The sequence below is a fragment of the Sebastes fasciatus genome, chromosome 1 (assembly GCF_043250625.1).
Source record: "Sebastes fasciatus isolate fSebFas1 chromosome 1, fSebFas1.pri, whole genome shotgun sequence".
In the NCBI taxonomy this organism is placed as follows: domain Eukaryota; kingdom Metazoa; phylum Chordata; class Actinopteri; order Perciformes; family Sebastidae; genus Sebastes; species Sebastes fasciatus.
The window spans coordinates 35,162,371-35,185,567 of record NC_133795.1 but is presented as its reverse complement, the minus strand read 5'-3'; the positions used below and the strand labels follow the sequence as shown (position 1 = coordinate 35,185,567).

Sequence of the window (23,197 nt, the reverse complement as noted above, 5' to 3'; positions counted from 1 at the left end):
AAATCTGATTTCTGATCTTTGAGTACTATTTAAATCTTGAGCTTCTGTGACTCAAGCGCAGAGAGAGCAGAAACCTTTATCAGTTTCCCAAGGTGTAAGTGTGTAAGGTTACTGTGATGAATGGTTAAGGAAGGTGGCGTTGCAGGTTTGCGTCTGGGGCAGTAGCGCCTCAGACGTCCCTGTAGTGGCAGTGACCTTGGCTGTGACAAGGCTCTTTGATCTCCCACTGCAGCAGCGTTGGCAGGAAGGCAGGCTTCCTCAAAGCTCTTTAACTCGGCAAAGAGAGATTAGGCCTCCTCTTCGGGGAGGCAGAGCAAAGCGCTGCTCTGTTTCTCTACCCTGACTCACTTTATTCTTTCACTTTCAAAAAATATGAAACACATAATCACCAGCCCCTGCTAACACGCCAATTGGTGTTGCTGTACGTTGCACGGGATGAGATCAAAGATTCACCTCCTGGATACAAACGCTCATAATTATGTCTTACTTTTTTTGTTTGAGTGCAGGTCGTCCTCCACCCGACTCCTAACAGCCCCAAGCAGTCAGAGCTCCACAAGATGACCGTGACCAAGGCGTGCCCCGACCAAGATCTGAGGATCAAACTGGCCATACGTATGGACAAACCACAGAACATGAAGCACTGCGGGTAAGAGATGCTTGCTTATGAAGTAAGACATGTGACGTTCCTGTGTGCCTTTTTATTTTCCATGTTTTTCTTATAGAACTCCAGCCCTCACAGCTCCTTGGCCTCATTTTCTAGTCACGTACCATGGAAAAATACTGTGAAGTGCACTACTCCCCCTGGTGGATGCTAGTGTGTAGTTTAGATTTGTTTTAATTAGAAGTTGCCAAAAAAAGTATTCACTTTTCTCATTTCTATTGCAAATCACATATTTATATAAAAATATAATGAAGTGTTTCTGTGCAGCAGGTATGTGCTCCAATCATGTGTTTGTTGTTGTTATGACATGTGGACTGGGTTTTGTGTGTGGACAATGTTTTGACAGGTATCTGTGGGCTTTTGGGAAGAATGTTTGGAAGCGTTGGAAGAAGCGTTTCTTTGTCCTGGTGCAGGTGGGTTATCTTTAATATTTACAGTGTTCAGTGTTGAGTTTGTTTCTGTTGGGTTTTATACCCCATTAGTGAGTCACAATATTGAGTGCATAACATCATATTTGCATGTATTTTCTATATTGATATTGTATATTAGGGCTGACCCTCTCAGTCGATTAGTCAACTGATCGGTTGTTTTGGTCTCAGTCGACTAAGATTTCTTTTGTATGTTAATCATTTTTTATGTAATATTCATGCTGAATGACTTATTTCCGATGAAACTTGTGAGCAAACACAAGATTTAAAGTGGCGCTTTTGTGTGATTCTTTGTGGAGAAAAACTCAGATTTACAGATCTGTCAATTAAATCAACTAATCGATTAGTCGACAATATCGTATGAGTGTTTGTTGACTGAGAATTTCTTTGGTTGAGGACAGTCCTGTTGTTTATATTACACACTGATATGCAGGAAATCTGTTGAAATATGTTCACTCTTCATTTTGTCATTTGAATAATTGACTATTACTTTAGATGTAGGGCTGTCAATCGATTGAAATATTTCACCGAGATTAATCGCAAATTAATCACACATTTCTTTTATCTGTTCAAAATGTACCTTAAAGGGAGATTTGTCAAGTATTTATTACTCTTATCTACATGGGAGTGGGATAATATGCTTGCTTTATGCAAATGTGTGTATATATTTATTATTGGAATTCGATTAACAACACAAAACAATGACAAATATTGTCCAGAAACCCTCACAGGTACTGCATTTAGCATAAAACAATATGCTCAAATCATAACATGGCAAACTGCAGCCCAACAGGCAACAACAGCTGTCAGTGTGTCAGTGTGCTGACTTGACTATGACTTGCCCTAAACTGCATGTGATTATCGTAAAGTGGGCATGTCTGTAAAGGGGAGACTCGTGGGTACCCATAGAACCCATTTACATTCACATATCTTGAGGTCAAAGGTCAAGGGACCCAGTTTTTCTTCGCCAAAATTTAGCGAAAGTTTGGAGCGTTATTTAACCTCCTTCCCGACCAGCTAGTATGACATGTTTGGTACCAGTATCTTCATTCTAGCTTTAAAATTGAGCCCGCTACAACCTAAAAAACTAAAGATGCTTTAATGTGTTAAAGAAATGAGTGCCGTTAAAAAAAAATTGCGTTACCACGTTAACTTTGACAGCCCTATTTAAATGTAATTTCTCAAGGACAGCACAGAATTCAGTAACTTAGCTTTCCTCTGGCGGTTTGAATTGATCGCTAATCCTTTGTGTTGTATAGGTGAGTCAGTATACGTTCGCCATGTGCAGCTACAGAGAGAAAAAGTCAGAACCCCAAGAGCTTCTCCAGCTGGACGGGTATACTGTGGACTACAGTGACCCCCAGCCAGGTGAGACGGCACACCTACACATGCTGTAACTATACGTTCACATACACACACACACACACACACACGTTAAAACACTAACTACTTGTTCTTTAATGTCCTCACTCAGGCTTGGATGGCGGCAGGGCTTTCTTCAACGCAGTGAAGGAAGGCGACACTGTGATCTTTGCCAGCGACGATGAGCAGGACCGCATCCTGTGGGTCCAGGCCATGTATCGTGCCACCGGCCAGTCTCACAAGCCTGTCCCACCCACTCAGGTCCAGAAACTCAACTCCAAAGGGGGTGCCTCAGCCCAAATGGACGCTCCCATTTCTCAGTTCTGTAAGTAGCCCCAAACACAACACGGCCACTTAAGCAGAAAGCAGTTTTCATCCACAATGCAGTGAGAGCTCTAACCCATAAATGTCTCACGCCATGCGCTCCACACTGCAGTCACAAAAACGTGCTGGTAGAACTAACACACAAGCACGCACACACATGCCTTGGTCTCTCACAGATCCCTCCAGCATCTGATGGACTTCCACTCATTTTCACCACTCCCACAGTGTTTAAAGGTGCAATTCCATGCTATTCCATCAGTCTGTTCACAAGGAACAACCAACCCGAAAAAGACTGCATCGTACGACAGCAGGATACGGCGTGCAAACTTTGTATAAAAACTAAATAGGTCACCACACATACGATTTGAACATTGGAGCCTGCTGGGGTTGAATTCAGACTGGCAGTGCCAGGGAGTGCTGCTCTTGTCCTAACCGTAGGCATGTTTTAATCCAGTTGTAGCTCTAGAGGGCAGCCGTGAAAGCCGCCGCGGAGACAGTTTCTCAGATGGTTCCCCTTGTCACTGAATGACGGCCAAGCCAGACAACATGTCTGAAGTTTTAACCAATCTGTCACTGTACTTGCACCTCTAAGCAGCCCACAGGTCAGGTAGCAAAGTGAAGGTAAGACTGTCTACAGTAGTGTGGCATCTGTACCAACTTCTGTTGTAACCGTCTCTTGTGTCCCCCCTCATTAAAGAAGGGAAAATATATTTTTTTATATATATATAAGTACCACCACAATTTCTGCCAGCAACAATTCTCTTCACACGATCTGTATATACCCGAGTTGGTTTTGACCTTTGCTGTCAGGCATTCTCTTATTTTAGAAAAATGATCTTTGCCCATAACAACACTAACATAGACCTTTTTGACCTCTACTGAACTTAACGTCACATATTTTTTACCAATCCACAATAATAGATCCTGCTATTCAGAACAAAACATGACTTTTTGTGTGCATCTTTTGACTCCATAGTTAAAGAATTATTTATTTTCTAACTCTAAAGAACAAGATTTTTAATTTTTTCTTAGATGAATTGTAGACAAAATAATTGGCACTATTTACTAATACAAAAAAAAAAAAATGGACACCCAGGGTTATAATAATGATAATAATATAATTATAAAGAAGCCCCAAGTTAATTCATATTATTGGAGTGAAACTATAAAGATGAATTGGACCAGTTACTCAGAATCCTATCACATAAATTCTATGTTGTTTCTCCATTGGTTTCTTTGTCCAGTATGTGATCGTTCTTGTGGTTAGTTGACTCCTCTGATGCCAGCTGTTGCCATTCAAAGCCTCCTCACAGTGGCACAGACCTCCTACCCCCTCCCTGAAACATTGTGGCACACCACGCGTACATGTTTCACTCCCTGGTGGTCTTGAATGGCACTGGGACCATAACATACACAGCCCTCCTGACTCTGCTGCAGTGGACTGATTATAAACAAGAGTCCTATGAAGGTTCTGAGCCATCTGCGCACACTTCAAATCGTTTTTTTCTTCCCTTAATCAACCAGTTTCATTACTAGAAAGGGGTTTTAGTGCACATCACATATACAAGTGTTCTAATAATTATGGAGAGGCTTATTGTGTTGAACTTTCCATTTAATAGACTGAACAGAAAATACGACAAATTCATATCATATGTGAGAATATCATAGATGGCCTAAAGGGGTACTCCAGCGATTTAGTGTAGCACTTTCATAATGTTAGGGGACTTGTGAGAGATATATTAAAAAAAAGGTCAACATTAAAGAAGGTGCGATATCCTGACTTTTAGGACCCAGTATGGGTCCAAACCAAAAATACATTGGATCTTACATCCCCCATAATGCAACTAGATAGCGTCTTTTTGTTAAACCCTCCATGCCTCGTAACCACCCACATATTTAAAACTCTACACCTCCAGTTATTATTGCAGACTTTATGTTATACATTTATGTTATTCAAGCCCAACCCAAGTCAACCCTGATGACATCACAATGACATCATCAGGGGTATTTTCTAAAGCCCCATTTGGACAGGATTAACGTTACAGGAGCAATTGGGGAATAAAATATTCACTCTGCTTCCTGGTAATTTAACTCCTCGTTCCTGACGGCATTTTAACCATGGGGACATTGCAGGATGTGGTTTGTAATAGGCATTCAGCAGAATAAAGCCAAAGAGAAAGATGAAGGGGAGGCGTGGATACTGCGTGAGTCAAAGACCGTACTCCTTCTCGGAGTCGTAAGTCAGATCTGAACACATTAACACACAGACATGAAACGTATTATTCATCAATCATTCAGTTTGACTTACACTACAGGACATCTCAAATGTCCATCGCAAAGTTACTTCAGAACTTGCCATCGCAAGTTTTCTTCAGTAACAAATCCAGTGATAGTTGTCTGTTCCTCCATGGGTATTTCAGCATGTTTTTAATGTGCTTATTTGCCAAAATGTAAACAAATATTGGCTAAAAAAAAGGCTCAAAAGACAATACGAGTACCTACTGTACCTGAAGCTGACATTAAAACAGACCATGTGATGAGATTTTACGGGTTCTTTTCTTTCTGTCGTCATAATGGTTCCAACATAAATAGGCCTTTATGTTGATGTTAGCATATTTTCATCAGATTATCAAAAACATTTTTTGACTTACTCTATTTTTCTCGCAACAGTCAAATTGCCGATTAAAAAAAAAGAAATTTAAAGTCTACTTTGAATTACAATGACATTGCTCCAGATGGGATTTAGATTCTATTCCATTAAAATGTCTTTATTGGCATGACTTAACACTGTGCATATTGCCAAAGCTTCATTAACATCAATAAAATAACATAAAATACATAAAGTCCCACATGTAAAAAGTTTGTTGGAACAATATCAACAGGAAACAAAACAAAATTAACAGACAAAAAAAATAACAAGGTGCAGACGACTGTTACTGTCACTCATCACCATCCTTTAGTTTATGGCAGGCAGCAACGTAGAGATTTTTTTTAGATTGAGACTGCAGCAGGACCAGTGAGTTTGCAGAGAAAAAGTAGGTGATTGCGGCAGCAGTTATTACTGAGGTTGTTGAGGTTACTTACATACACAGTCGGGATGGGATTAAAATCACTGAGCTGTGCAGCTAATGTTAAAATCACCACACCTCCTCGAGAGAAATAATCCAGTAGAGCTGCAACGAGTAATCGATTAATCAATAATAATTATTGAATTAATCACCAACTATTTTGATAATCGGTTTGAGACATTTTTAAGAAAAAAAAAGTTTCAGCTTCATAAATGTGAACAATTTTTCTGGTTTCTTAACTCCTCTATGACAGTAAACTGAATATCTTTGAGTTGTGGACAAAACAAGACATTAGAGGATGTCGTCTTGGGCTTTGGGAAACACTGATCGACGTGTTTTACTATTTTCTGACATTTTATAGACCAAACAACTAATCGATTAATCAAGAAAACAATCGTTAGTTTCAACCCTAAAATCCAGTCTGATGAGGCTTAAGATTTGACAAAGCTCCCCAAAACACATTAGACTGTTTTCACCGGCTCAGTAGTACTAACCATGACTAGTAGACTGATCTTTGTCTAAAATCAGTGGAGTGCTCCTTTAAAGCATGTTCAAACTTACTGCTACAACTGTGATGTGTTATCTCACTGCTACGAACACGTTCACCACTTGATTTATTTCAACCTTTCCAGGACCTTCATAGCCTCTTTTCCTTTTAAAAAAGACACAGGCATCTTTTACACATAAAAACTGACTTGGGGGTTAACTTCATCTTGGTAGGTGTGTTTGCCAATGTCCCTTTTAAAAGTCAGCCGTGTGTTTGATCTGCAGTTACACAGAGTGACAGTACTTAACGCGTAGCTCTTGACTCCTTAAGTACTCGTCCAGAATCCAGAAAAACTAAACTGCAGTGGAGTGATGAGGATCGTAACTTCTCTCTTCCTCCCTCTGTCTCTGTCTCTCTCTCTATCTCTCTCTGTCTCTCTCTTTCTCTCTCTAAATATGCCTCAACATCCGTTGTCAAGTTCACATATCCTCACATGTACTCACACACCACCGCCCACAAACTCTCATGTTGGTATAGGTTGTTGTTTTTGAGTTGTGTTTTCTTCTTCATGCTTTGCCTGTACCCTTCTTGAGTAATGCAGCTGCTAGGTCAGGGTCTCTCGTGATTGCTCTCCTCCAGCCTTGTTGCTAGTCTTTATGTTATTCTGGTTTGTCCCTTCTTACCCTGCTGTCTTCTAGCTGGACTCAAGGGTAAGTGCTTCCCTGTAGCCGGCACAGCTCAGATAATCCCCGCCGATTATCTGACAATTGCAACGTTCTTTCTCTCTTCTTTCCCCTCTTCTCCTATTTTTTCACGTCTCGCCTCATGTCTTAGATATTAGTTGATAACTTTTTTTTTGTTTTTGACGACCTCGACTCGAGGATCAAAGTATAAGCATCCATTCGTGCCAGCATAGGATGCATGTATTTTATTCTAAGAATTTTATTATTTGACTCAGTAATAGTTAAAGTTGATATTATAGTTGCTACTGCATAATTGCCTTCTCTCTTTATTCATATTGGTGACTGGATCCCTCAGAGTAAAGCAGTACGATGATGAAATGTGGCAAACAATACATTTCTTTTTTTTCTCTTTTTCTTGTAAATTTATTATTAATAATATAAATTTCAAGAGCTGAAAACAAGCTGGCAATTCTTTTATTGCAGTTAGGTAAAACCTAGTAAATATCAGATGTTTTATATAGATTTATTTAAGGTAACACTTCATTTTACAGGTCTGCAAATTCCATGGTAAGTAGGTGATAATTAGGAAGTAATATAGATGAAATTTCTTTGAAATTACTGGCAAATTACCTCAATATTTACATCAGAGTTTAACGAAAATTACTACAACATTATTTAATAATTATATTTTGCTATTTCCCAATAAGCAATAATAAATAACTGGTCATTTATTTAATATATTTCTAGGAAAATAATACAAAGTTAATTGATAGGCATGATTGCAAACACTTTATTTCCATGTCTGCTGGTAAGTAGATAATAATTAGCAAGTAACTTCTTTGAAATTCCTTAATAAATACCCCAAAATGTATAAACTAACTTCAATTTAGTGGCCTGCTCTGTAGAAGTTAGGCAGAAACAAGTTGGAAGTTAAGATGTAACTATTCAGTTACACGCCTGTTATGCAGAAGTTACATATACAGTAAGGTAAGTGGTTACTGTCCACCGTCTGCTGCTCTGATGGGGATGTTAGATATAAATGAGGTCATCTACTTACCAGTAAACAGCGGACCTGGGAATAAAGAGTTTGCATCATGCCTATCAATTAACTTTGTATAATAATTTTCCTGGAAATGTATTAAAGAAATTACCAGCTATTTATTACCTGCTTTGGGAAATAGCAGAATATAATTATTAAATAATGTTGGGGTACATCTTAGGTAAATATCAGGGTAATTTCAAATATGTTACTTGCTAATTATCACCTACTTACCATGACATTTTCAGACCTGTAAAATTACCTTATCTAAAGATAGAAGTGCAGATAAAGTGTGAATGATGATGTCAGTCTGTGATTGCTGTTATTTTAAAAAATATATATTTCATGCATGAGTGAAATTTGTTCTCAAGTGTTGATCACGCTTTACTTCAGAGGGCTCAAACGCTTTTAGTTCTTTTTCTTTGAACTTTTCTCGATGAGAGTTGGCAAATATGTATGCGGAGTATTCTGAATGCCAAAGACAAGGAGTAGCTAATGCCGCCCCTTCTTACGAAACAATACTCCGGACCCTCCCCCATCCCCTCCCCCTCCTCCCTCCTACAGTAGATGGGCCTGTAGATAGAAGCTAGACCGGTGTTACACCTCCAGAAAGGAGAGATCTCATTTTGATTTCTTTTGACTGCCCTTTGTTTGCCTGAATAGGAGAACACCTGTGTCATGTGTCCATACTTTTGTACGAATACAGGAGTTTTCATTCATTTCCCCCCATCTCCCAGAGAATGATACAGTTTTGCCTCTGTCGGCTTCATGCTATTTACCCATGTACTTGCACCAAATTGTATTGCTACCCTATTAGAGTTCTCCGGTAGTGGTATGCCTGTTAGTGTGCTCTGTAGAGATCATGAAAACACTGCAACATATTCAAGTATTGTCAACTTGCAAATGCGTAGAGAAAAAAAAAAGGAATGCCAAAAAAGATAAAAATGCAAATTTGAAAATGGGTCTGCAGATGTGCATGACATTTAAAAGCTCAATGAAAAGTCACACAGCATGTGATAATTTTATATATGGATGCAAAAGTACTCGCCTATTCACTTTGGGAATTTGGTTAATTTTATGGTCATTATCATTATTGTAAGTTATGATAATGTTACTGTAGTATTGAGTGTATTCTGGACTCCATTTTCCTCATTTAATCCAAGCAAAGGAGATATAGCCCACTCACTGTCTGTCGTAGCCCAACCCCAGGCACCTTCTGTTCACTCTTTGGATGTAACTCACTATCTCAACACTGATCCACAACATCACTCTCTTTGTAACTTGGTCCTGAGTGATTCTTCCTCTTGTGGTTATCACCACTGTCTTCTTGTCCCCATTAAAAAGGTTGTCTTACCCACTTTCATCCTGCTGCTGTCTCCTCATCCAGGTTCACCTCTATTACTTCTCTTCTCTCGTTGTTTCTAGCCCTCACGTGTTAACTGTCCTACTCTTTTACATTATGACGTACTTTACCTGTCTTGTCCCTCTCCCTCGAGCAATCTCTTATTGCCATCGTCCACATTTTACTTGTTGTCTCGCAGGTTTTTCTTCTCAGATTGGAGTAAAAAAAACAAGCTAATTTCCTGAAGTGTAACCCTCTGTAGGTTCCTTTTTTTTAAAATTTCAGTGAATGTTTAGCACCCGTATTACACCCTTCCCTCTCAGTGCCTGAAGGTTGACAGATGTCAGTACTGCTCTATACGTTGCCCCCCGGCCGTGCCCAGCCAAGATCAGGCCTCCACCTCCCATCCCCACTCCCAAACCATCGTCTCTCATGTCAGTGTCTCATGGACATGACACCTGTCACTCACTCACACCGAGGACATGACTGCGAGTCTCTTATTTATTTTGAATCATCCCCGTCCCCATCATTTTGTCTCTGACAGCTGTATTATTTACAGAGCACGAGAAATTACGGTCAGTTTAGTTAGTAGATGTGACCTTTTGTGGTTTAGAAAAGTAAAAAAGGGATTATTCCACCATGTTTTCATCCCATATTTACTAAGTTTCATCATAGTTTCATCACATTTTTTTTTTTTTTTTTACACTATTTGATGTTACTAATGTTCTTTCTTCGTTGAATTTCACAGAGCAGGTTTTATTTTTTTAAAAGTCATGGCAAAAGTTATGAAGCAAGACAAACACTAAAAATCTGAAAGAGTATGACTTCCGAGGATCCATAACTGGAGACAAATCTGCAAATCTCCATTCAATAACTTTTTTACAATTGAACTTTTCTCTTGAATTAGCACTCTATACTGTATCTCTACAGTGTGTTCAGATGGATTTTTCATACGTCATACTTCTGTCTTTTTTTTATTAGCACACGTCCCAACATTTGTCAGGACCTGAGTGACATTCAACAATTGCGAATGGCAGAATCTATTGAATACATTAAGAAGAATGCATCTAATTCTATCTAACCAGCACTTTTTCAAACATGTTTTGGATCTTTTAGAGGTTTATTTTCCCCCCCTGCAAAAAAACATCAGGGAATGTGACATACTGTACTAAGATGCATGCATGCACATACAATAGAAGCACCCATGCCTCTGAGCTTAGCTTCAGATCGCTAGAATCTCATCCACCAATACATTCAATCTCTTTACGCTGTCTGACACAATGCAAGTTGACAATGTAAGCTGTAAGTGTTTATAATTTGCCCTTAGAAGTAGCAACAAAAAAAAAAAAATCCCTGTTGTTTCTGTGTCGTGACGAAGACTGTTTGCCTGTTTGCCTCACTGATGTCTTCTCCTCTGAACCGTGTTCTTTCCCCTGTGCCGTTGGCCGGATAGACGCTGACAGAGCTCAGAAACATGGCATGGATGAGTTTATCTCCGCTAACCCCTGTAGCTTTGACCACGCCTCGCTTTTCGAGATGGTGCAGCGGCTCACGTTGGACCACAGGCTCAACGACACCTTCTGCTGCTTGGTGAGTCACTCTCTGTGCCCGTTATCAACGTCACCACATAATACATTTATGGCACTGTTTTTTTTTTTGTTGTTAGCTGATATGCAATAATGCAATCCCCATCTGTGTTTGCATTGTGCAGGGATGGTTTAGCCCAGGCCAGGTGTTTGTCTTGGACGAGTACTGTGCCAGGAATGGAGTTCGAGGTTGTCACAGACATCTGTGTTACCTGCGTGATCTACTGGAAAGAGCAGAGAGTGGGGCTATTATTGACCCCACTCTTCTTCACTACAGCTTCGCTTTTTGTGCCTCCCATGTCCATGGGAACAGGTGTGCCCTAATCCCTTCTTTTAACATGTTTGTAAGTGACGTTGCTGAACAGGATTTGAAAGCACATTAAGATCTCAATATAAATTGTATTCCTTCAGGCAAACTGATAGCTCCTATATATACAGAGTAGTTGGGAACACAAGAACAGAATAGAGATAGATATTTTTTTTTGTCTTCATCTATGTTATTTCGCCATATTTATTGTTTGTGTATTTTTATGTTCCAATTTTTGCAGCTTTTTGTGTCGCATGTTATGTTGTTAATCAATTGTATATCTCCACATATTTCCTTGTTTTCTACCATTTTTCTTTGTTTTCTTTTCTCTCTGTCCTTTGTTGCCATAGTCTCTTACTGTCCATATTATTCATCCTCCCATGTGTCCGTTAAAGTCAGAGAGGGCAGCAATTACTGGGGGCCGCTGGGCTATGAGGCCCTAATGTCCCCAAAGAGCTCCCAAAGCCCAGATCCTGGCACTGCCTCTAAACAAGCACGCATATTCAAGTTTAGAAAGAGAAGGGAGTCCAAAATACCACTCTGTCAAGGGCAAACAAGGTGAGACATTGACATTTATCTCTTTGTGTAACACAAAACGGGAACTCAAGAACACAAATCTCACACAATTTGCAGTCAGTTCCTTCGGGGGCTCGAAGCTTTCCGCCAGTGTTTTTTTTTGGTTTTGTTCTTGCGGACTCAGATGAGAGGTTGCATAAGTTGAACTCCTGCAGGGTTTCAGCTGGGTTAAAGTATGTGGGTGTGATCCTCATAGGCCAGACGGGCTGACCACAGTGAAAGTGGACGAGAAGGAGCGCTTCGAAGACATCAAGGAGCGGTTGCGTGTGATATTGGAAAACCAGATTGTAAATTTCAGGTGACTGCCGACTCCCCAACAGCAGCACATAACCACAAAAGTCACAAAACATTATGCCTCTCCGTATTTTTCCGCTGTTATTACATTTCCTGTCTCCATCTTCCCTTGTAGATATTGTTTCCCCTTCGGCCGTCCAGAGGGAGCACTGAAGGCTACTTTATCTTTGCTGGAGAGGGTTTGTAAATATAAAAAGAAAGCATTTTATACTCTGTGAAACAGCAACTGTGATGTAATGAAAACAGGTTACATAACTCCTCTTTAATGTGGCCTGTAGGTCCTGATGAAGGACATTGTGACCCCAGTTCCGCCAGAAGAAGTTAAAGGAGTGATCCGCAAATGTTTGGAGCAGGCCGCTCAGCTCAACTACGAGCGGATTCAAGAATATGCTAAAATTGAAGGTAACCAGAAACGCACAACGCAACGTCACATAACGACTGCCGGGGTGAATGTGCTAATGATATCGTGATAAAATAACACCCACTTGACTAAAATGTAAGTGTAATGCAGTCATTTAACCATGTGTGGTTTCAGATTGAAATGCTCATCCAGTGGTTGTGTGTGGAATAGAATAGGAAAAGACACTGGACTACACATAAATTCCCAGTCGTCCTTTTTCTTACTCCAGTATGAGATTGTACTTGTCACTGTTATTTATTTATTTATTTATTTACACATGGTGAACTCACTTGGTATATGGTATATTTGTGTCCATATCCCAAATGATTTGTGGCATCCCAAATTATTTGTGACAGTTTGTCGGTCACTCTCTGTCTCTCAGTCCAATAACTCTCTCCTTTGTTTCAGGCCTGCTTTAGCTCTGTGCTGTTCTGTAGGTCAAGTTGGCTTTTGTGTAGAGGTGTGTGAGTAAAAATGCATTCAAATCCAAAGCCCTGAAATCTGTTGATGTGCTGATCTCTCATTGTGCCTTGACTATTCAAGCTGTGTAGTATCCCCGGCCTCTGACATTTTGACGATTGGACTTTTGAGTTCAGCTTAACTGAATGTCCTCTCTGACTCCCAGTCGATGCACACTCCCCCCTCCCCCCACTAGCTTACCGTAGCTCTTACCTCTCTGATCCCTCCAGCCGACTCTGCCCGCCCCCCTTTACTCCCCCCTGCCTTGAAACACCAGCAGCTCTCCTTTCACCTCTATCTTATGTTCTTGCTGAAGATCTTCCTCTCCCTCGCTGCTCTCTGCTCTGCTTTTTTTCTCCTCCTCCTCCTCAACCACAGTTTGGGCTTTGCCACAGTTATCACGTTATTTGACCTCTCGACTATGTGATAAGTGGCTTTTTAACCAAAGGAATGCTGGGATTGAACGCCAACAAACCAGCATCAGCCACCTGCATGTGCTTTGAGACATAACAACATGGCCTTTCTTTATTGGCATGGATTACATATCAAAAAAATAACATCAATGGCAAGACATTTTTAGAATGTCTTATTCTCTCTTGCTGTGTCTTTTGCTTCCAGTACACCCATTAAATGCATTGACATGCATTTTGCATATTTACATAGATGATGTTGTTTATGCCTCGAAAGAAATCCCCCCAGGGTGCTAAAGATACTAAGGGTTCAAACCTTACTATCTTGCCATGCTATGTGAATTTTACTTTCCACTGTCCTTGTGAGGCGCCTGTTTCAAAATAAACCAAACATTTGACTTTGCCTCCTGGCCAACAGAATGTCGTTTTCACCTGGACAGCCCTCTTCCCATCAGCCTCTGACCTCTAGCCTTCCCACCTCTGACCCCAGCCTCTTGCATGCCCCGATCCTTTTTTATAGGAAAAAAGAGGGAAATGTTTGAGCACCCTGTCTTCTGCTTGGCGTCTCAAGTGATGGATTTAACCATCCGTGAGTACCTTCACCATCCTCTCCCCACTCTCTCTCTCTCTCTCTCCTTCTCCTTATTTTAAGCGCACTGTCACCTCATCGCCCCTTCTGCCTCTTCTCTTCCTCCAGAGATGTCGCTCTTGCCATGCTTGTTTTTATCTGTGCCTTTTGTCTGTGAGAGTGAGTGGGGAGCGCACCAGTCGAGAGATCTGAGCAGTACCACACCGAATCAGTCGGCGGTCCTTTTTTTAGTACCATCTGTTTGTGATGGGACGTGAATGAGCAAGTCTGGTCTGTAAGCTTCTTTCTTTTGGTTGGATGCCCATTCCTTTGACTTGAATGCATTTTTACATTGCTTACATTGTTATCTCCTCCAGTCATTTGGTCTGATCATGTGTCAGTGGTGTGCTGTGCCGAACAGGTAGGCTTTCCTTTCACCGCGACACCACAGATAGTGAAGGAGCATCTGTCGACAGAGCTATTGTATGGGGAGGACAGGACAGGGTGTAGGGTGTATGGATTCAACAGCTCCTGTTTGTGTATTAAATTCACTCAGTGTGTCCCGTCTACGATCCTGGCAGCTGTTTGTGTGTCCTACCTGTTGACGATAGTCTGAGCTTTGTCTGTTTGTTAACAAACATCTTATCACTTTTTTTAATTTCCAATTTTCCACAGGCTAATATTTCTGTTTTTTATTGTGTGTTTGTGACGTTTGTCTGTTGCCCAGAAACCTCACTCCCTGGAGCTGATATCGTCCCAGCAGACTCTTTTGAAAAGGGTCACATGGTGATGAATAACAACTCTGAGCTTTCCCCCCCCCTGTCACGTGAAAATAACCCTAGAACCGTGCTAATTCTAAACATCTCCTCTTTATCTCTTCTCTCCCTTTTTCTCGCTGAAGTTGAGAAAGGTCAAAAGGATCAAAAGGATCCAGGTGAACCCATGTTTAGCTTGTGGTTTAGCCACAGTGCACACATACATACAAACATACATACATGTACACACACACAGACCCCTCACAATCCTTCCACACACGTGTCTTTTGTGAATAGATACAGAACATATGCATGTATGCGCAGAGTTTACCTGTAGCACATCTTCCATACAGTATATTATTGTAATATACACACTCATTCAAGTTCTCAAATGTCTTGGCATGTTTAAAGCATCTTTCTTATAAAGTAAATACGTAGAGATTGTATTACTTTATATCATTTCAGACGTGGCTCAAGACTGTTTAGTTTGTTCTGGAAGTTTTCTTTCCATTTAGTTCAGCATTAGTGCAACGTTGTACTCACAGAACAAGTATGCCGTTAAATGGTTGTACAGTATGTGGCTAAAAATACATTTAGCCAAACATTTTTCCCGTAAAGAATTATAGAGTAATACAATCTCTTACAAAAACGAATAAGTCACATATTTGCCTACGGGTTGAAGTAAAAAGGGAAAAGAGGGACATAAGAAACATCTTAATGTAACTCATATTATCATCAACTTGAACACACATTAGCAAACATTTCCACTAAAAGTCATACCTCTGATAATGGGATTGTATATGTAAACACCTTTTCTTAATGTCATATATGATCATACATTTAAATAGTCATTTTAGATATTTAAAGGGTCAATTTAACCATATATAGTAAAAAGCAAACAAAAAAATGTGTCCTACTTTCGTGGTATATAGTCATGCGGATAGTTATGGTTTTATTGCAACTTGCACTTCAACCGCAACCTCATTTTATTGTCCCCTAGGGGGAATTTGTCTTGCAGTGAGGTGAAACATAGAACACAAACAGACGTAAGCATACATTACATAAAACATAATATGCTAAACCCCACCATACAAGCCCAATCAGGTGACAGCAAAAGATAAAACCTGGAATACATCCAGCTACCTTCATCCAAACAACTATTTGCAGCTGGTTTCAGATATCTGCCACTGTATCTCCGACTATTGTCACCACTTGAAACAATTTGCATGGCTAAATACCACCGAGGATATGTTAGAAAGAGCTTGTTTGTCTTGTGTTTTTATTGTAATTTTGGTGAACTGGCCCTTTAATATTCCATACCAGTCAGACATATCAGATATTGGTGTTCTGTGTTTGAACAGTGCCATAATAGACATATTACATACTGCCTAGCTTCTGATTGAAATGCGTTCACGGTGCTGATGAAGCCACAAAGGTCCGCTGTGCTTTTCTTCTAGACCAAACCATGAGATCTGCTCCCAGTGCTCCCCTTCACAGGACATTATGACCACAGAATATATAGTTACTGTAATACAAATCCATGTGATGCCATCCATTAGTGTCGATTAAATGTCCCTAAAGACAATGACTCAAGTATCATGTCGGCTCTTTAGATGTCTCAGATTTCCCCTGATGGTAAACTTTACATGACGATTGAAAGAGTAACCTATAAAGTGGCAGATTAGCATTTCTATTTGACAACCAGGACCCTAAAATAGATACATATTTCCATTTGGCTAGAATAGAAATACCTGAGGAATATTTGAGAAAATGCTTCTACTTAGTAAAATAATAGTGAAAGCAACAAAAGACCCCCCAGTCAGCACTGCAGTGTAAAGACCACTACTGTTTTATGTAGAGTTACGTATATATGTGCTTTTGATTTGTGTAGCCATTCAGTTCCATGTTCAAATTATACGCATATCATACCACATAGTCGTACTGTTTTGAAGAATCCCATTTCATGGCGTTTAACTGTCTTTATCAGATCATTCTGTCAGCAAAGGTACAAGCAAGTGATTTGGAGCTTTTGCAAATTATAGACCAACGTTGATAAGTGATAGAGGGCCAAAGCAGTTTTTAGTGCGCAAAATCCAACACCATCACACTGTAAAAATATTCATTCATTCAAATGATTGTTTACTGGTTTATTTATTCATGAGATAATAGCTGATTCATAATGAATAACACTCTTAAAGCATCTGTTTAACCAAACACGTGATGCGGTTTGCTGTGTATTGAGTCAAAATGGTGTCTTGACACACAAAATCAAAGTCGTTTTGTATGGTATTGTCGAGAGATTATGTAAAAAGATGAAATTCAATATAATTTGGAAATGCATGTCAAAACATCTCTGGAATTGTCCTTAAAAGTCTTAATTTTTTTTTTTTTAATTTGGCTATAAATGTAATTTTAATTATTTTTTTTATACGTTTCTTTTTTTTTACAAAAATATCTGCACAAATATTGATGAAATTATTATATATATTTTTTTATGTTATTTATATTTATTTGATTAATTATTAATAATAAATGTCTTAATATACTTTTTTTTTTACTAATTCCATTCTACAGCAACACAAGTAAAAAATAAGCTTTGATTTTATTCAGTAATACAGTATTAGACCAATTGGATAGGAATTGAAACTATTAAAGTTAATTTAATGGAAAACTATAAACAGAAATAATGAATTATTTTTACAGTGTGTGCTCATTGAGAGTTAATTTTACCATGCGACAGCTCCTTATACAGATGGCTTATTCAGTACCGCTTCACGATATGCATGTTTTTGATGCCACATTGCACCTCCATCTCAACGCCACTATTCTCGTGCCTGACAACATAATTATCCTACAAACACATTAGTTATGTTGCTTCATGTCATGCAGCCCAAAATGCATATAAATGAGAACACTTGTTATGAGGGTATGGTAGATAAACATCACAGTGTAAGCGCTGTGTTTATACTTTTTATTAAACGGTCAAAAATATAGACAGGAGAAATCTACTGAATAGTCATAAAAATCCCCCTGGATTCCTTCTCTGTGCTTGACTAACCACTCATCCCTCATCCTCATCCTTTTGTCTCAGAGAACGTAGGCCGCTTAGTCACGCCTGCCAAAAAGCTGGAGGAAACAATTCGCCTGGCGGAGTTAGTCATAGAGGTCCTCCAGCAGAACCAGGAACACCATGCGGAGGTGAGTGAGAACCCTCTCCTCCTCTCCTCCTCAAAACACTTTCCCTCTATACTCTCACTCTTATCTCACTTCGCCCCTCAACAGGGAGTTAGTCTTATTATCAGCCTTCTATAAATAAAGCTGCTTTCATCTATGGGTAACTAAAAAAAAAAACTTTCAAAGATTAATTTAATTTAGGAGAGCTCTAATTGGTGCTCAACAGACCATGGCTACATGGAATCAGAGCGCCGTGTTTGAGCAGAGACTGTAAATTAGGCATAAAATGATATCTTGTGTGCAGTTCTTTCCTCTGATCACAGCTCATAACTCAGTGTTGCAATGTTACATAAGCCGCTGAAAGCGTTAAACCATGGTAATATGTTATCGGTAGTCTGGTATAAACAGAAGGCAGGAGGGTAAACAGAATGGAAACAGAAATACAGGACCAATACACAACGCTCACAACCTCTGCATTCACTTAACAAGTTTTCCTTTTGACACAATTAGGAGACGTAATAGCCAGTGGTGGAAGAAGAACTCAGATCTTTTACTTAAAGGTGCAGCATGTAACAGCGAGCCACCGGCTCCAAAGAAATAGGGGGCAGCATTTCACCTCTGCTGCTGGGCCCATGCAAATCATCAGTTCTATAAAACAAAAAATAACTTCTGACTAACAGCAGGGCAGGAACATGCAAAATTCAACCAAATGCTGGAAATCTGAGAGTCGGTCAAAATAACACGGCTATCTTAATAATCTTCACGTGTGGTGTCGGTCGATAGTTTACGTTAGCCATGTGTGTGTTTACTGTGACACTAACGGGGGGCTGTACGCTCTGTGTAATGTTACGTTTGTTTATTGGTTTGGATCTGGGGTAGCAGAGACAACGGAACAATTCAGGGTTTTTGTTTTGTCCTCCCTGCCGACGGGAGGGGAGCGTGCGACAGCTCCAGGGGACGAGCTTCAGTTAGCAGCCGTGACGGATCGGATTCGGCCGGCGAAGAACCCTAGCACTGGGATTAGCGTTGTCACGATACTGGAGTTTCTAACTCCAATACAATACCTTAAAAAATATCGATGTTCGATACCATTTTTGATAACACGAGGAAAAATGTACACAACACTGAGGGCATGAAATTTCAGATTTTTATTGAAAGATAAATAGCCGAGTGTGTGTGTGTGTCAACTCGCTGTCGGGAGAGAAAAGAGAGAAGAAAGCAGAACTGGTACCCGTGAATCGATACTGCGGAAAACCGTTTCAAATATTCAGTATCGATATATAATAACGATATTTCTATATTTTTGACAACCCTAGCCGGGAGTCACAGCAGGCTGATGGAGCGCTGGGTCTATCCTGTCTAACGGCAGCAAAAGTGAGTTTTCTGATCCGACGGGGAGTCAGGGCAGTCCCCGGGATTAGACCCCTCGATGGGGTTCGCTCTGGCTGAATTTGAGTTAACTGCTAACAGAAGCTCCATCTGTCTCACGGAACTGCCGTACGCTGTACTTTACAAGCAGCCTCCCGGTGGCGGGGAGGACAATGCAACGGTGGGAGTCATTTTGTTGTTTCTGCTACTTTGAATTTAATCAAATAAAAAACTATAAAACGCACCATGGATGTACTATTGACAAGCCCTCGGTGCAGCTAATTTCAGTAAATTTCAGTAGATATCTCTGCAACCCAACACATAGATGTCTTTGACATAACATCAACACTACAACCTCTTCGCATTCTGTTGAGAACGTGAGTTCATTTTTAAAAAAGTTGTTTTAAACTTAAATTCTGGCCGAATCTTACACATTGCACCTTTAAGTAAAAGTAGCCTACCAATACAACAATTTAGTAATACACCATTAGAAATCCTGCATTCAAAATCCTACTTAAATAGAAGTACAGAAGTATTAGCAGCTAAACATACTGGAGGTATCAAAAGTAAAAGTGCTGTTTCCTCAGAAAATGAGTGATATATCCTTACAATATACTGTATATTACATTACAGTTATTATTACAAGAAAATACAAAGGTGTGCTACACAATAGTGTGAAATATTGGATAATTGTACCTCTTCACTGCCTTATACAGTTGAAACAACCTGAGATGTTTAAAGGGGAAGTTCAATCAAAATCTAAAACATGTTTTTTTTGTAACGATTTACAAGTAAAAAAAGATCGGAAAGCACTCGTTTAATCTATAACAATGCATTTTATTTAATAATCTTATCATATGTAAAATCTTAATCTGAAACTAGTAACTATAGCACTCAGTTAAATGTATTGGAAAGTTTAATATTTCCCTCTTAATGTAGCGGAGTAGAAGCATAAAGTAGCATTTCCACCACTGCTAATAGTTAATTTACTGTACCCTGTTTGCTGCTATAAACACTGAGCTGGTAGGAAAGCATGATGAACATGTGTAGTTGTGTAGATCTGAAGGTGATCCAATGGGATCTTAGAATATACAGATAAAGCAGATTTATTGTATCTCTCTGAATATGCTTGACAGGCGGCAGTCACAAGTTCTGGAGATCAATCGGTACAGTATTTTTATTTCTTTTTCCTCTTCAGTCCCCCATCACGACCCCCCTGTATGGCATGTGCGCCACTATGGCAAGAGGCACCTTTCTAGACAGAGAATGATCTCGTAGGTACTTTTAGCAATGGGTGGGTTTTTTAGGAATAGAAGTGAGAGCAAACATGTTTAAAAATTAAAAAGGCACTGTAGCTTGCACAACATAATTGTGATCATAAAGCATGTTCATCGGGCCATAAAGAGGTTTCCTTTCTCTCCAAGCATGCTGAACCAGTAAATCTCCCAAAGTATGCTCCATGTGAACCTTTTGAAGTTTGATCCACCATAAACATTTGTTTCCCCCTCCATCCAACGATTAATTTCACAGTCCGCACTTGTTCAAGCATTACTTCCCCCAGCTTCTCCTCTTCCATCCCTCTCTGCTGTCTATTATTATAGTTTTAAAAAAACAACCTTTTAAGAGAAATGCCTCAAAAACACTTTATTGTTCTGTACATCTTCCTGTGTTCTCACTGTCATATGATTGGTGACTGTCGAAGCAGGGAAAAGAGGTATGTAGTAAAGTTGAATGAGAAACTCCCATAATGCTTTGTGCATGTCCAGTAGATGATGCCACGTCTCCTTCCCCCCTCAGCATCAGTACACTCCCTCAGGATTGATCCCATGACACGGTTGCATTGTTACAGCACTTTAAGTCTGTCTGGCTGAACACTGGGTCTGCCCTAGAGCTTTCAGGGTCCTGTATGTGTCCCTTAACCTTTATCAAAGGTTGGAGGCCTCTCCGCCTGGCGGCCTTTGAGCATTTTCCTTCCCTCACCTGTTGGAAACTTTTACAATCCTCCCCTTTAATCCCTCCCCCATCCGCAGTAAGAGTAACTCTCCTTGAATGTGATGGAGAAGAGCTTTGTTTGCTGCCTGTTTCTCTAGCATTAGATCTGTCAAAGCATTTTTAATTGTTGGGAGTGGGCAGGTAAGTAGACAGGTAAGTCAGGTGGTGGTGAAGCCAAACGGGAAAAACAACAGAAACATTGTAAAATAATAAAATAAAGCATGCAGCATAATTTGGAAAGGCCGAGCTTCATTTATTGAACTTGGCAACATGTTTAGTCTGAATGATGAGCAAAATAAGCCAAGACTGCCAGCAAAGCAGCTACTGTACTCCTTCCTCCTGTCAAAGGGCGAGAAAATCCTGACTGTGCTAGAAAAACCGTCCGCTGAATCTCAGAGACTTACTTAACTAATTGGAACAGACGCACTCCAACACTAGAGATGCTGTACGCTGCAGTCTTCGGTGTGCCGAGTCAAAGATGTGCATGAGTCACATTCGCATCTAGCGGACTATGGGTTTGTCACTGATGTGAATGGTGGACCCCCTCGTCTCTTAGCTTGAGAGAAAAGCATGCAGGGAGCTCCACGTGTGCATGACAAAAGCACCTTTCCCTTAAATCTATAGATGCTGTCATAAGTATAACAAGGCACGAACATGCAACCCTACTGTGTGATCCTTTTGCTACGTAGAAACTTCCTTACTTACAACTAATGCCACCTTCAAATAACAACAGTGGATTTAATCAGAGTATGCGAATGGAGACACACACACACACACACACACACACACACACACACACACACACACACGCACGCAATGTGTCCTTTCCTTACTGTGAAAACTCTGTTTGAAAGGAGTCCACATACAGCACGAGACAGTCACTCAGTATTCATGAACATGAAGTCATTTTGGGAAATGCACAGGTTTGCTTTCTTGCTGAGAGTTAGAAGAGAAGATAGATACCAATTTTATAACTGTTAGTTATATATATGAAGTTATAGCCAGCAACTGGTTCATTTAGGCGGATGTTTTACTGGTGTCCGGTAGTCGCTTTCAGTCCAAAATGGCAGAAGTGTAGCTTTGCTGCAGCGCGCTGATGTTGCAATTGAACGAACAATTGACTTTCACTTCTTGGCAATATACGTTCTTTGGCCAGAGACTGCGCAGTAGTGATCGAGCAGCGTAGCCGCGGTATCACAGGTGCTGGTAGGTGGATTTTTGTTTAACTCTGGACAGAGCCAGGCTAGCATGAGAGAGGTATCACTTCCCTTATCTAACTCTCGGCAAGAAGGAGAATAAGCATATTTCTTAAATGTTAAACAATTCCTTTGACATACATTAAACATACATTGAGCATACAGAGATCCAGTGGAATTTCCTTTTAAGACCGATGAGCTCCAGTTGTGTGTATTATTCCCTCCTTCCTCGTCTTTCTTCCTTACGTCATCTCATCTCTTAACCGGAGCCCTTATTCACCTGTTTGTCTTCCGTCCTGCTGTGTCTGTAGGCGTTTGCGTGGTGGACAGACCTCATGGTGGAGCACGCAGAAAACTTCCTGGCCCTCTATGCCATCGACATGGACGCCGCTCTGGAGATCCAGTCCCCCGAGAGCTGGGACAGCTTCCCCCTCTTCCAGCTGCTCAACGACTTCCTCCGGGCAGACTGTAAGCCCCCGCATTTATTTTGTAGACACTTTGGGTATTGTGTAATTGCTTAAACAAAGACACTAATGACTTTTCTGTCTTTTTTTAATACAGATCACCTGTGCAATGGAAAGTTCCACAAACACCTCCAGGATCTGTATGCTCCTCTGGTGGTTAGATATGTGGATCTGATGGAGTCCTCCATAGCACAGTCAATTCACAAGGGCTTTGAGCGAGAGTCCTGGGAGCCTGTAAAGTAAGGAGCCTCCGT

The 23,197-nt window shown here is 40.3% G+C and overlaps 1 protein-coding gene across 10 annotated transcripts in view; it reads left to right on the top strand.

Moving 5' to 3' along the window:
- cadpsb (Ca2+-dependent activator protein for secretion b) overlaps nucleotides 1-23,197 on the top strand; it is a 79,691-nt gene that overhangs the window by 43,339 nt on the left and 13,155 nt on the right. For 2 of the 10 annotated variants that reach the window (XM_074645770.1, XM_074645715.1), the window contains exons 8-21: nucleotides 507-646; nucleotides 1,008-1,074; nucleotides 2,349-2,457; nucleotides 2,564-2,776; nucleotides 10,848-10,984; nucleotides 11,106-11,293; nucleotides 12,060-12,161; nucleotides 12,273-12,336; nucleotides 12,436-12,559; nucleotides 13,947-14,015; nucleotides 17,841-17,947; nucleotides 20,428-20,457; nucleotides 22,791-22,947; nucleotides 23,041-23,182. In XM_074645770.1, the coding sequence (XP_074501871.1) occupies nucleotides 507-646; nucleotides 1,008-1,074; nucleotides 2,349-2,457; nucleotides 2,564-2,776; nucleotides 10,848-10,984; nucleotides 11,106-11,293; nucleotides 12,060-12,161; nucleotides 12,273-12,336; nucleotides 12,436-12,559; nucleotides 13,947-14,015; nucleotides 17,841-17,947; nucleotides 20,428-20,457; nucleotides 22,791-22,947; nucleotides 23,041-23,182 (1,649 nt within the window). Of the gene's footprint in view, nucleotides 1-506; nucleotides 647-1,007; nucleotides 1,075-2,348; nucleotides 2,458-2,563; nucleotides 2,777-10,847; nucleotides 10,985-11,105; nucleotides 11,294-12,059; nucleotides 12,162-12,272; nucleotides 12,337-12,435; nucleotides 12,560-13,946; nucleotides 14,016-14,895; nucleotides 14,929-17,840; nucleotides 17,948-20,427; nucleotides 20,458-22,790; nucleotides 22,948-23,040; nucleotides 23,183-23,197 lie in introns of all 10 variants that reach the window. The other 8 variants (XM_074645780.1, XM_074645725.1, XM_074645789.1 and 5 more) reach the window with 6 other exon arrangements.